Source organism: Ictidomys tridecemlineatus, chromosome 10 (assembly GCF_052094955.1).
Source record: "Ictidomys tridecemlineatus isolate mIctTri1 chromosome 10, mIctTri1.hap1, whole genome shotgun sequence".
NCBI classification, from domain to species: Eukaryota; Metazoa; Chordata; class Mammalia; order Rodentia; family Sciuridae; genus Ictidomys; species Ictidomys tridecemlineatus.
In genome coordinates, this window is record NC_135486.1 from 33,108,962 (window position 1) to 33,122,690 (window position 13,729).

At 31.7% G+C, this 13,729-nt stretch overlaps 1 protein-coding gene across 4 annotated transcripts in view; it reads left to right on the plus strand.

Annotated features, from left to right (window-relative positions):
* Positions 1-974: 974 nt before the first annotated feature.
* Positions 975-13,729, plus strand: part of LOC101973713 (complement factor H-like) — a 72,980-nt gene continuing 60,225 nt past the window's right edge. For 2 of the 4 annotated variants that reach the window (XM_078022685.1, XM_078022686.1), the window contains exon 1: positions 988-1,188. In XM_078022685.1, the coding sequence (XP_077878811.1) occupies positions 1,131-1,188 (58 nt within the window). In that variant the 5' untranslated portion in view covers positions 988-1,130. Of the gene's footprint in view, positions 1,189-13,729 lie in introns of all 4 variants that reach the window. The other 2 variants (XM_078022687.1, XM_078022684.1) reach the window with 2 other exon arrangements.

Sequence of the window (13,729 nt, forward strand, 5' to 3'; positions counted from 1 at the left end):
TCATAACAACACTATTTGTGTTAGCTCCAAACTAGAATCTAGCCACAGACTCATTAACAAACATACTGATAAATTAAAAATGGTGAATATTTCAAACAATGGATATTGTATAGAATTAATAATCTGTATCTATATCCAACAATGTAGTTGACTATTCCAAACATTGTGAAAGACTAAACACAAGAGCAAATAGCTTATTTTCCGTTTATATAAAGTACTAAAACCAGGTAAATATATCCCATGTTCTTAGAGATCCTGATAGTGTTCATCCCACATGGAGGGCCAGGAGGACAGAGGGCAAGGGGCACTGACTGAAAGGCAGTATTGAAGTTTTCGGAAGATAGTGAAGTTCAGTGATTTGACCTTGATGGCAGTTTTGTGTTTTCACATTAATATTCAGCAAATCATTTGCTCTTATTCTCTTTATGCACATTACACTTCACTATCAAGGTTTTTAAAAAACAACATTTCAATTTTTCTTGAATGATTAAACTCATTTATGTCAGAGTGAACCAGTTGCTTCATGCATGCATATTAAAAAGTCTTTAAAGACTGATTTCACAAATTGCTGGTAAAGCAAGCTCCCCTTATCAGACAGGACTACCTTGTTTGCTTATGTTGTCTGGGAGTTGATTGAGAAACCACTGCCTCAACTAAAGTTCTGTAAATGGTTTTAAAAAGACATTACTACATTACTTCCTGTTCCGTGGTTTACATGCAATAGAACTGAACAGAGTTGGATTACTGGAGAGTTTATGAAATCCCAGGAGGTGATAACCCCCTGCTGCTTCTACATTCCAGGAGACCTGAGCTTGTTCCTATAGAGAACATGCCTTCCTTTTCCAGAACAAATCAAAGAAAGTTCACAGCATTAGCATTCAGTGGGAGTGCAGTAAGAATCCTGATCAAGTTCTGGTGATGCTAGGATTAGTAGGTTTTTTTTTTTTTTCTTCTCCTCCTTTGCTTTGCAAAGTTTCTGATGGGTGGAGCATCTAGTAATCCCTATTTCCCAAGCTCTTTCAACTTCCTTTAGAAGGTACTTTCCTGTACTGCTTTCGATTTTTAGCAGAGGTGAACTGGACCCTGTGAGCACTCTCAGCTAATAAATGTGCCCTTAAAAGATTCGAAACATGAGATTGTCTGCAAAGATTATTTGGTTGATATTGTGGACTGTTTGTACAGCAGAAGGTAAGATGAAAACAAAAAAGCTTTTTCCTCATAAGTGTCTTAGGAAACATTTGCTGATGTTGTTTTCACATAATTAAAATTTAGTCTAGAAAATGTGATTTAATTAGTAGTTGTAGCTCAGTGTTTGGCTTTTAACATTTTATACATTAAAAATGTAATTACCTGGGCTGGGGTTGTAGCTCAGTGGTAAAGTGCTTGCCTCTCATGTGTGAGGCACTGGGTTCAATCCTCAGCACCACATAAAAACAAACAAAGATATTGTGTGTTCATCTACAACTAAAATAAATATTTTTTAAAAATGTAATTACCTTATTTGAATGGCATACCTGACTATTCATAATTCTATTTCATGTATAATTTAAGAAATTATTTCAATAAGTGTTTCTGAAAACTAATTTGGTATGATCATTTCCCATGTAATTAACATAAGATACAGTCTACGCTTTTTGTTTTCAAGCTTCATCAAAATGCTTTATGTGAAAGTAGTGAGAGATATGTACATGTACATAATCAAAGAAAGCCTTCAAATCAATAATGATTGGATTTATTTCAGATATCATTTTAACTCTTCCTAAAAAATAATAATTTACAAATAATTTTACCATGGCCTTAAAAGTTTTGTAGAAAAACATTACTTGTATTATTAGAATGAGAAGACCATATCAGTTTGAAACACAATTGAATATACAATATTTGTCACATTTAACTTTTTCATTTGGTTTCTTTTTTCCTATGGTTTTCTATAAGGCATATTTTCTGTGAGAACTCTTTTGGATTAGTAAATGTGAGCACTAGGATTTTTTTTTATAATAGTAAAACAAATTCTGAATTTATAATTAAATTTTTAAAAATTCTTTTTAGTTGTAGATGGACACAATATCTTTATTTGTTTATTTTTATGTAGTGCTGAGAATTGAACCCATTGCCTCATCCATGCAAAGCAAGTGCTTACCACTGAGACACAGCCCCAGCCCCTATAATTAAATTTAATTCTACCTATAATTACCAATAGATTAAATTTTTATCCTCAGAGGAAGTTTGCTTTGCTAATTCATGATAGATAATTAGATTATGTGACAGGTATTTGAGCAACATTATAATGTCAATTGAATAACATATCATTCATAATTTCCCCAACTTTTTATTTATCTAAAACATTTTGATTGAGTGCCTACAATATAGTATCTAGCCCCTGAAGAGTATTAGCAAATGTTACAGAAATATTCTCCTTTGAGGTTTTTCCAATCTAGAAAATAAATGCAGATTTTTTTTCAGTTATGTTCTTTAGGATTTTTTTTTTAAAAAGTTAATATGTTTTGAATTATTGTAACCTTTTTTTAAGTTATATTCTCTAATATGTTATTGCTTCTTAGCTCATAAACCTAATATCCAGCAACTTTTTTTCACCCCTCAGTACTGGGAATTAAACTCAAGGCCTTTCATACAGTGGAAGGAAAGTACTCTATCAGAGTTATATCCTTACCCATATCTAGTGACTTAAAAAAAAAAACTTTATGTATTTATGTGCTTATTTATTTATTTATTTATTTAATGTTTTCATTAGTGATTCATTGTGGTATATTCATACAAGTATATAGCATAATTTGGCTACTTTTAGAACCAGGCAGATATAATTTTCTTGCACACATAAATACAATAATTTGAATTTGAAAATAAAGTGTTATTGTATCTGCAAATGTTCTAAAAGAATGTGAATATTACCAATCATAGCAAACCTTCTTTTCCCTTAAATAAATATTTTTGACTTTTCTTATTTTATGGGAATGCTTTTAATGTTTTACATTACATACTGTTTGCTGAAATTTTATGTAGATATCATTTAACATGTAAAGAAGATTTATTTTATTTTTTATAACTAATTTTTCAAAATAAAGAATTAAGGCCAAGTTAAATTGAACTGTTTAAATGATTACAAAGTGAAATTTGAAATATTATTAAAATGGAGTGCAGCACAGTATACATGATTATTCAATAAGAGTGATTTAAATTCTTCATTTGCATAATCAATTCCAGCTGGCTTGTTTCACTTGTATTTTATTTTTCTTCAATGTTGTTTAAATGTGATATCAGTTCCTGGTGGTGAATTGAGCAATAGCACATCCATGTTGTAGTAGAAACAACTCTACTGGTTTCAGGTGTAAGATATTTTAAAATTTGAGTTAACCCTAATGTGAAAAAAAACATATTATATATCATATAAAAACTAAATACACATCAATAAAAATTACTCTTGATAAAGATAAACATATAAGTGTTATATGTCATTTTCTTATCCAAAAAAAGTGATAGTATATTATCTCAAATGGTGTGACAAATAAAATCCCCCATTTACCCAAACTCCACATAATCAGAGATAGGTATATGGGTTTTTACCTGTATGACTAGAACACAAAGTGGAATCCCATACAGTATCTGAGTTGTCTTTAATATCTTCTCTTCTCCTGAAATACTTTGCAAGTTGATGTTGTCATAAATTCAACCAATCTGTAATTTACATGGAATGACAAATACTCTGAATCAATACTTTAATTATCCTCCATAATTTCCTGTGAATTATTATAACCTGGCAATGTTATTACCATTTTAGTGGGGGAAGGTAGAAATGGATGGTAACAAGAAAAGGACAGAGTAATTCTCGAACACCAAGTGCTCCCATGTAGAGGAGAGGGATGAGAGTGACCAGGGGTCCAGACACCATCCTCAGAGATGGTGGGAAAGTGAGAGGTGTACTAAGGTGGGTCTTGTTCACTGTAAATTTAGGCATATTCTGGCAAAGCATATGCTGCCCTTCCTGCATACAATTTTAAACTGAAACTAAATATTTACACATTGCAAACTGACATCATTCTAAGGGAGAAGTAAGTTTCTACATGTAAGTTCAAAAACAGATTAGTAAACAGTTTTTATTTTTGGCCTTTGGTTACTAAGGTTTGATCCAAAGTTGAAATTGATCTGTTTTTATCCACTAAGTCTCTGTTTTTTTCAGTCCACCACTTTTTCCTTCTTTGCAGTTATGCCTCCTCCCCCCACACCATCCCCCCACATGCCTAGGTCTTTGAGATTCTGCCAACCAATCTGTCTTGTGCTCCGTTAACTAATGTGCACTTTATCCATTTCTTAACATTAATAAATCTCAGAACCTTGACCCTAAAAAGGGCATGAGGTAATTTGGAAAATGTGTTTCATTTTTTGCTTAAAATTATATAAAAAAGCATTGCAAAAAATAACTCGGAGAAAATAAAGTAATGGAACAGATGGGGAAAAAAATACCCAACATGAAATAATAAAAGAAAAAGAACATAAAGATTTGACAGAGCACTTTTATTTGTTTTGACATTTTAACTTAGAAAGCCAACTTTCTCATAAACCTTGTTAACTGGAAATGTAATATATAGAAAAGTGATTATAGAATGTTCCTTCAAAGGTTCCTGAAAGTTTTTTTTTTTCTTTTTCAAGCTAAATTAAAGTGATTCCTTGGTTCAAAACTCTATCATAAATTCAGACTTGGGATACATAGAACAGATGCACAATGGAATTACAGAAATTGGAGTTTCTGGGTTCATGGAACAGCTTTTAAGTGCACTAAACATTGTTTCCTCATTGTCTTTTGTATTTTTACATTTGCTGCTGTCTAATATGCCCTTTTCCTATGGGCCAAAACCTATAGATCAAATGGGAAATCTCCTAGATAGTTTCATTTTCATTCATCCATTCATTCATTCGGTGATCACTTTGTGACTTCTAAGTACTAGGCAGTATGACAAGTATTTTCTAAAGGAGATAGCTTAGAGGAAGAATAAACAAAAAAATGAATATTTTAGTATATTAATACATTGTATTTTATCATAAACTATCATGACAGATATAAACAAAAGATACTATAGGACTATGTAAGTAAAGCAGGAAAATAAATTGGGAGATATGGATAGGGTAGGGTACAGTTGGGAAGTTGGTTTTTAAAAGATGGAACAAAGAGAGAAGTATGTTAAGATTTTTGTGGTATCCAGGATAGGATTTAGAATATATATAAATACACACACACACACACACACACACACACACACACACACACACACACGGACATTTATTTATTTATTTATTTATTTATTATTTTTATGTGATGCTGAGGATTGAATCCAGTTCATCACACGTGCTAGACGAGTGCTATAAAGCTGAACTTACAACCCCAGCTCCCCAAGATAGGTTTTGAAGATTGAGTAGGAGTTAGCCAGAAAAGGTAGTCAAAGAAGACATTAAAGACGGAGGAACATCAAATGTACAAACCTGTCTCCATGTATCTATTTGCTCCATCAGTTTTTAAATTTCACAGCTGCTAGCAATAGAATTTTGTACAATGTGTTTCTCTCTCTCTCTCTCTCTCTCTCCTTTTTTTTTTTTTTTTTTTTTTTTTTGGTACTAGGAATTGGACTCTGGGGAACTCAACCACTGAGCCACATCCCCAGCCATTTTTTTTATATTTTATTTAGAGACAGGGTCTCATTGAGTTGCTTAGCACCTTGCTTTTTGCTGAGGCTGGTTTTGAACTTTGAACTCATGATCCTCCTGCCTCAGCCTCATGAGCCGCTGGGATTCAGCGCCCAGCTTCCTTTCTCTTTTAATATTTATCCCCAAAATTTGCTGATAATTACTCAGATGCTAAATTATTCCTAATGCAGGATACTCAGGGTCTCATTTTAACGTTGCCCTGTGGCTAAGCTGCTTTTTGTGGCCGCCAGTCAAGCGTCATGAAAACTCATTCCATATATACTAACAATTTATTTTAATGCTGAAATAATGATGGGCAGTAGGAAATAGCTACTCAGACACTATATGTTTCAAGAGATTTGATCTCAGTGGAATCTCAAGCTGTTTTCTGATAATAATGTATTTCAACCTAATTATGGCATCCCTGTTATTTTACCCAGTTTCTTATGGTTGTTACCTGTTTTTCCATTCTCTTTTTATGATTCTGGAATAATTTTTTTAATATAATTTGTTTTAAGTTGTAGATGGACACAATACCTTTATTTTATTTATTTATTTTTATGTGGTGCTGAGGATTGAACACAGAGCCTCACACACATAAGGCAATCACTTCACCACTGAGCTATAACTCCAGCCCCAGCCTGGAATAATCATCATACTATTTCACTATTAAAAAAATTTACACAGAAATTTCACAATCACCTCTTTAAATATAAAAAATATATAATTTTATTTTTTGAAAGCTTATTAAGTGCAACATAAACTCTATTCCTTTTTAGAGTTTTTTTTTTAAAAAAAATACAAAACTTCCTTACTGCCACTGATATTTTCTTTACACCAATTTTTCCAATTACCTTTCTTCTCATGATACTTCTAATTTGAATAACATTTTTAGAAGGTATTTGGATCATACCATATATATGCATATGAAGTATACTCATGTATATCCATGAGAAGATAGGAAAGAAATTTGATGCAAAATATTTGCTTTTTTCCATTTTCATTTTGTTCATTTGCTTTATTTTTTTCTAAATTGATTTTGTAGTTTGGGTTTTTAGTATATTCTACCATAATCTAAGTTAAGAAGTAGGCTATTTAAAAATATCTCCTACTGTATTCTTTTTTCTCCAAAAAAAAGTGATTTTAGAAAAATAGAGCAAATGTACAAAAAAAGTAAACATTTAAGTAAAGTTTTCTGAATCCCACTATTATCTATAATCATAATGGGACAATTAAAAAAACTCAAAGATACAAAGAAAATAATACATTCTCTTAAATTTGAAAGTAAATAAAAGGTAAATGATGATTAAATGACAATAAATTTATAGGACGAAACATTTGTTGTTTAAATCCAAACAAATACTTGGATATAAGAACACTGACTTTACTTACTAATCTGTAATTGGAAGCATAACATAAAAACTTTTAAAACTTTTAAGATAAGTCAAACATGAAAAAAACATTTTCACACTTTGAAAAATATTTTTATGCTGCCTGTTTAATAAGTCCCTATTCAATTTTCTTTAAGAACTGCCAATTTAATTCAAGAAATTTTGTACATACATGTTGATGGTTTGATTATTTGGAGCAAAATAACTTATTGATTTCTTAGAAATTTTTGAGAATGTTTTTTATTAAGGTTGAACCTGTAGGTTTTTTTTTTGTTGTTGTTGTTGTTAATTCAGGCAAATAAACATCCTAACGTAAGAAATGCTTAACTATTGTTATAACTCAATATGGTGAATTATTACTTGAACTATTTTTGCTATGACATAGTTGGTAATAAAAATTCCATGTATTGGGGATTACAACAAAAATAGTCAAGATGTACTTTAAGAGAGAAGATATTAAATATTATTGAAAATTATTCTACCATACAAACAGAGACAGTCCTCAATTTCAGTTAGCTTATACTTTGAGAGTGATAGACTGAATTATAAACTAAGATATGGGGCTGGAGATGTGGCTTAAGTGGTAGCACACTCGCCTGGCATGTGCAAGGTACTGGGTTCAATCCTCAACACCACATAAAGACAAAATAAAGATACCATGTCTACCTAAAACTAAAAAATAAATATAAAAAACTAAGATATGAAGGAAACAAGGGCCAAAGGAAAGGACTTGGGGTGGAACTGTGTTGTGACATTAGATGAACTAGACTTGGGTATCGACTAGTAAAAACTGGATGACTTTGAGCAAGCAGCATTTGAATAGAGATCTGAAAAATGAAGCAAAGCCAGTCATCAAAAATATCTAGTACAAATATTCTAGAGGAAGAAACAACTAGAGAAAAAAATCTTAAAAAAAAGAAAAAAAACTAAAGAGAGACAAGTTTTGAAATGCTTAACAAATTATAAACAAACCAGGGTAGAGCTACCCCAGTTAATAAGTGGGATACATATGAGAAGAGATTGGAGAAAATAGCAGGTGGAGGTAAGGAATGAAGACTCCTTAGTAAAAAGGAGTCTTAGAAGAATTTTAATCACAGGAGTGATGTGATCAGATTTGCAACTATCACTTGTGGTTTTGTACAGAATGGCCTGAAGAATAGAAGAGCTGAGGCCTAGAGTCAAGTTAGGCTTGTCAGTAACAGAAAGTGGGGAAATGGAGAAGGGATGATGATTTCTTTTCTTACAAAATCCAGTGATGCCACTTAAAATTGTGAAAGAAAGCACTAGAGTGTTAAAAATTATTTGTGGTTAAAAAAAAAAAAAAAGAAAGAAAGAAAAGGTAATCGTATGAGAATTCCTTAGGTCTGATAAACACCTATATACAAAGTAAGATTGTGAGGAGCTGGTAGGAAGAGATATGGCCTTATACTTTATTTCTTGTTAAAAGTAACTAAATTTGAAAGATCAAGAATTAGAAGTATAAACATATTGTTTGAAATTTGAATAGTAAGCAGAAAAAATTATTGGGGCAAACTCTTTGCAGATGAACTACATTTTGGGTAGAGGTATTCCTTTAATAAAAGTGATTTTAATAAAATAAATTGATAGGAAACTTTGCATCTCTTTGTCCCATTAACTTAATAAAGGCAAAGGAACTGGATTTATCAAAATTTTAAGGTCGTGGGGCTGGGGATGTGGCTCAAGCGTTAGCGAGCTCGTCTGGCATGCCTGTGGCCCGGGTTCGATCTTCAGCACCACATACCAACAAAGATGTTGTGTCCGCCGAGAACTAAAAAATAAATATTAAAAATTCTCTCTCTCTCTCTCTCTCTCTCTCTCCTCTCTCACTCTCTCTAAAAAAAAAAAAAATTTTTAAGGTCGTGGAAAGTAGTCTCTACTTACAATGTTGGGAACTACATTTGATATTTAACTAATGTATTTTCCTAGTAACAGGAACACCACAAAATTGATCTGAATTTTGAAAGTTAAAGACGCACAGTGCAACCTATAACTAAAGAGAAATTCTCCATGTAGCAACCTAGACATAAAATTTCAATATCAAAACAAAAACATCAGGCTTTTTGGTAGTGGTGAAGGGTGGAGAGTGGTGGTGTTTTGTAACAGGATATTAGCACCACATAGTGGAGAAGATTTTGTTTAAATTATGAAAATCAAAGCTCTAATGAGGAAGCTCAAGTTAACCAACTTCACTAACACTAATGTTAAAATATTTTGCAAAATCTTCAGAGGAAAATCAATGAATATTACAGCCTACACAGATATTTTATTTTTTCACAAAATTCAATTTCACAGGAGTGTCTTTGTTTGTTTGTTTTTATGAAATGTAAAAATTTTTTTGCTGAATATGTAGGACTTGTATCAGTTATGTTAGTTTTTCTCCTTACTTTAAAAAAATATTTTTAGTTATAGATGAACACAATACCTTTATTTTATTTATTTATTTATTTTTATGTGGTGCTGAGGATCGAACCCAGTGCCTTACACCAGGCAAGTGCTCTACCACTGAGCCCCAACCCTAGCCACTTTCCCCATATTTTGTAAAAAGAAATTCCAGAACAGAATGCTAAATAATTACCAGTATTATAAAGCCAAGTAATAAAAGAATTTTGACAATTTAAATAATAATCTAATTAATATGTGTGATTATAAATAACTTAAAATTTATCATTTTTAAAAACTAAGATGCAATCTAATATCACTGTTATTGTAACTTAGTTAAACAGCACACAGTCTTAAAAGCATTAACAATTAAAATTAATAACCAGCATATTTATTTTTTCATTTTATTTTCTTTTCTTTTGTTTGTTCTATTTAGCTATACATGACAGTAGAATGCACCCTTACACATCACACTTAGATGAAATAAAATTTCTCATCCTTCTAGTTGTACATGATGTAAAATTCTACTGGTCATAAAGTCATAATGTCTGGGCAATAATGTCTGATTCATTCTACTATCCTTCCTTCCCCCATGCCCCTGTATTTATTAATTTTGTTTTTATTTTTATATCATATAATTAATAATACAAGTAAGAATAATATATAGATTTTTCTTTCATATTATATTGTAAAATATAATACATATAAGTAAACAAAACATGAACATAATCTATTGCAAATAATTCTAATCATCTGTTTTATTTCTAATGATGATTATTTGTGCCCCCTCCCTTTACTCTTGATTAGTCTTGTCAGGATTGCGTTAATTTTGTTTTGTCCCCAAACTAGCTTTTAGTTTCTTTAATGCTTTATATATTGTGTATTTTTTCATTTTATTATTTCTGCTCTTTTTACTATTATTTACTAATTTCTTTCTACACAGCTATTTTTCTAGCTTTTTGAGAATTCTCACTTCCTTAAGTTTTACCTCCTTTCTGTATTTTCACTTATTTTTACTAAATGTTTGTATACAACTTTGGTTATTATTCACTTCAAAATATTTTCTAATTCTCACTGATTTTCTCATTGACCTATAGAAGACTTTATGTATTTGTTAACCAATTTTTGTTTATTGCGATTTTCTTGTTTGTTTTTTTTTCTTATAACATGGGGGAACAAGAATATATTCTGATTTTGATAATTTGAAATTTATCAGAACTTGCATTATTATCATCTAATGTAATTTATTTTCATAAATATTTTATTTTTTTTTTAAAAAACATTGTTGGGTACAGTGTTCTTTGTATATAAAGTAAGTCGTTTGTTTTGTAAGTTTTTCAAAATAACCTTAAGAATTTTTCTTGCTTTGTTCTCTTCAATTATTCAAGAGGTACACACTGTCTCCAACAGTAATTTTGAAACATATATATACTTTTTACTAGGTGCTTCATATTTTATTTTAGACTTTTTTTTTTTTTTTGTACTGGGGACTGATACCGGGGGCATTTAACCACTGAACCACATCCCCAGCCCATTTTTATATTTTTATATAGAGGCAGGGTCTTGCTGAGTTGCTTAAGGCCTTGCTAAATTGCTGAGGCTGGTTTTGAACTTGGGATTCTCCTGTCTCAGTCTCCTGAGGTCTGGGATTTTAGGCATGCGCCACTGCTCCCAGCATTATTAGTATTCTTGATGACTGCCATTCTGACTGGTGTAGATGAAATCTCAGTGTAGTTTTGATTTCCATTTCCTTGATTGTTAATAATGTGGAATAATTTTTCATATGTATTTGTATTTCTTCTTTGAGAAATTTGTGTTTAATTTGTTTGCCCTTTTAGTAATTGGGTTATTTGATTTTTTTGGTGTGAAGTTTTTTGAGTTCTTTATATGTCCTAGATATTAACCTATGTCAGAAGAGTCACTAGTAAAGATTTTCTCTCATTCTGTAGGTTCTCTCTTCACATTTTTAATTGTTTCCTTTGCTGTGCAGAAGATTTTTAATTTCATACTATTCCATTTATGAACTGTTGCCATTATTTCCTGAGTGTTAGGTAGCCTGTTGAGTTGGAGTGATGATCCTACATTTTCTTCTAGGAGTTGCACAGTTTCTGGTCTAATCCCTAGGTCTTTGATCCATTTTGAGTTGATTTTTGTGCAGGGTGAGAGATAAAAGTATAGTTTCATCCTTCTTCCTATGGATAGCCAGTTTCCCCATTTAACTGGAACATTCAATCCATTTCTGTGTCATAAAATTACTGATGTGTTGCAGTTAAAAATCTAACCTTTTAGCTTAATCCCTTTTACTGTATTTGATTCTCTTTAGGATCTTGCTGCCTTCTGAATTGGTTAATTTTCATGATTTAATCTTTCCCTTCAAGTAGGTTAAAAATTTCATCTAAATTCTGCTTCTATAACTTTGGCAATTATTCTAGGAATTAAAACTAGTTGTCTTAATTCATTTGGACTGCTATAGCACACCATCATTAACTGGGCAGTTTATAAAAACATCAGATGTTTATTTTTGACAGTTCTGAAGGCTGCGATGTGTGAGAAGGTGCCAGCAGAGGATCAACTGACAGCACCTGCTGGTTCATAGACAGCACCTTCTACTTGTGTCCCCACACAGTGGAATGGACAGGGCAGCCTCCTTTGTAAAACCACTCTAAAGCTTCTTTTAACATAGCTCTAATCCCCTTCATGAGAGCTCCACCTTCATAATCTAATTACCTCCCCAAACCCCACCTCCTAATACCAACACATGGTGATTAGGTTCAAACATGAATGTTGGGGAAGAAACAAACATGGATATCATAGCACGAGCCTTCTTAACAAAGTCTGATGCTAATTTATCACTCAGACTTCAGAAGAAAAGTTTAATCAGCAGAAGATTATATAAATGTCAATCAGTTGATAAATATACCCATTTATCTATCTTGCTCTTAAAAATGATTCTTTCTAGTTGCTTAGGAAACCTACATGGTGGGAAGTCAGAAAGAGAAGGTCACAAACAGACTGGAACTCTCAGGGAAGGCAACTGCTGTCCACAGTAAAATTCCTTCCAGAATTTTTACCTTGAATAATCACCTGGAGTAAAATCAATAGATTTATTGCATGCCCTCCTAGCAGCACATAGATTAGTGTTTGATGTAATACCAAAAGATGGAGGCCCAGCCATTTTCATCTATCAATTATTATGCCAAAATAAATTTTTCTTTACGAATTCTCAGTTTACATATAATTTTAAGCACCTAACTAATTTTAGAAATGAAATTTTAAGCACCTAATTTTAGAAATGTAAGACAACGAGTTCATGCTTAAACATTTACTATTATAGACTCAGTTGTTATTTTATTGTTATCAAAATAATTTTTTTTTCTGTATGGCTTTTTGCTTTTGTTTTTTATGTGTGTGTTTTAGCAGAGCCTGAATATAGGTTTCCTTTGTGTATATACTCAGGGATTTTGCCAAGATTTACATTTGTGTTTTGGTTTCTCTAATCAATTTTAGGCTCCTTTGAGCTATTAATTTTTCAGTTATTACTTCTGTCAATTTTCCCTCCTTTGAAACTCCAGTTATTCATATGTTGTGTTACTTGACACTGCATGACTCATTTTTTTTACTCTGTTTGATTTGTTCTTGTTTATGCACTTTAGCCTTTCTGTATTTCACTTGTGGCATTTCTACATTAGACTTTCTTCAAGTTTAATATGTTCCCCTCTGTGTCCATATGACTCATAAGGCATTATTTCACATATTTATTCTGTACTTTCAGAATAGCACATGATTTTTATAGTCATTTTTGGGGGGTATCTTTTTATTTTTATTCATTTACATCTTCTTTATATAGTTTCTTTAACATACTTAAAAGAGTTATTCTAAAGGTATTGATAGCATTGTAGCTTCAGGAGCTAAGTGTCTGCTATTTACTAACTTTATTTTCTCTTCCTGGACATACTTTTTCTCCTTTCATGTGTGCTTTAATTTTCATTTGAGTCCATCCATTTTGTATGAGATGGAATGTGATAACTTAAGTATATGTAATTACTCCCACCAGTGAGAGTGTTTTCTTTCTTTTGATATAATTAAACTCATTTGGGCCTGGGTTAGATTTTAGTTTAAGTCAGTCCACTTCTGGTATGAAAAGATGCAAAGAGAGGACTCTCTGTGTGTGTGTGTGTGTGTGTGTGTGTGTGTGTGTGTGTGTGCGTGCATGCACACTCATATATTTTCAATTGAGAACCTGG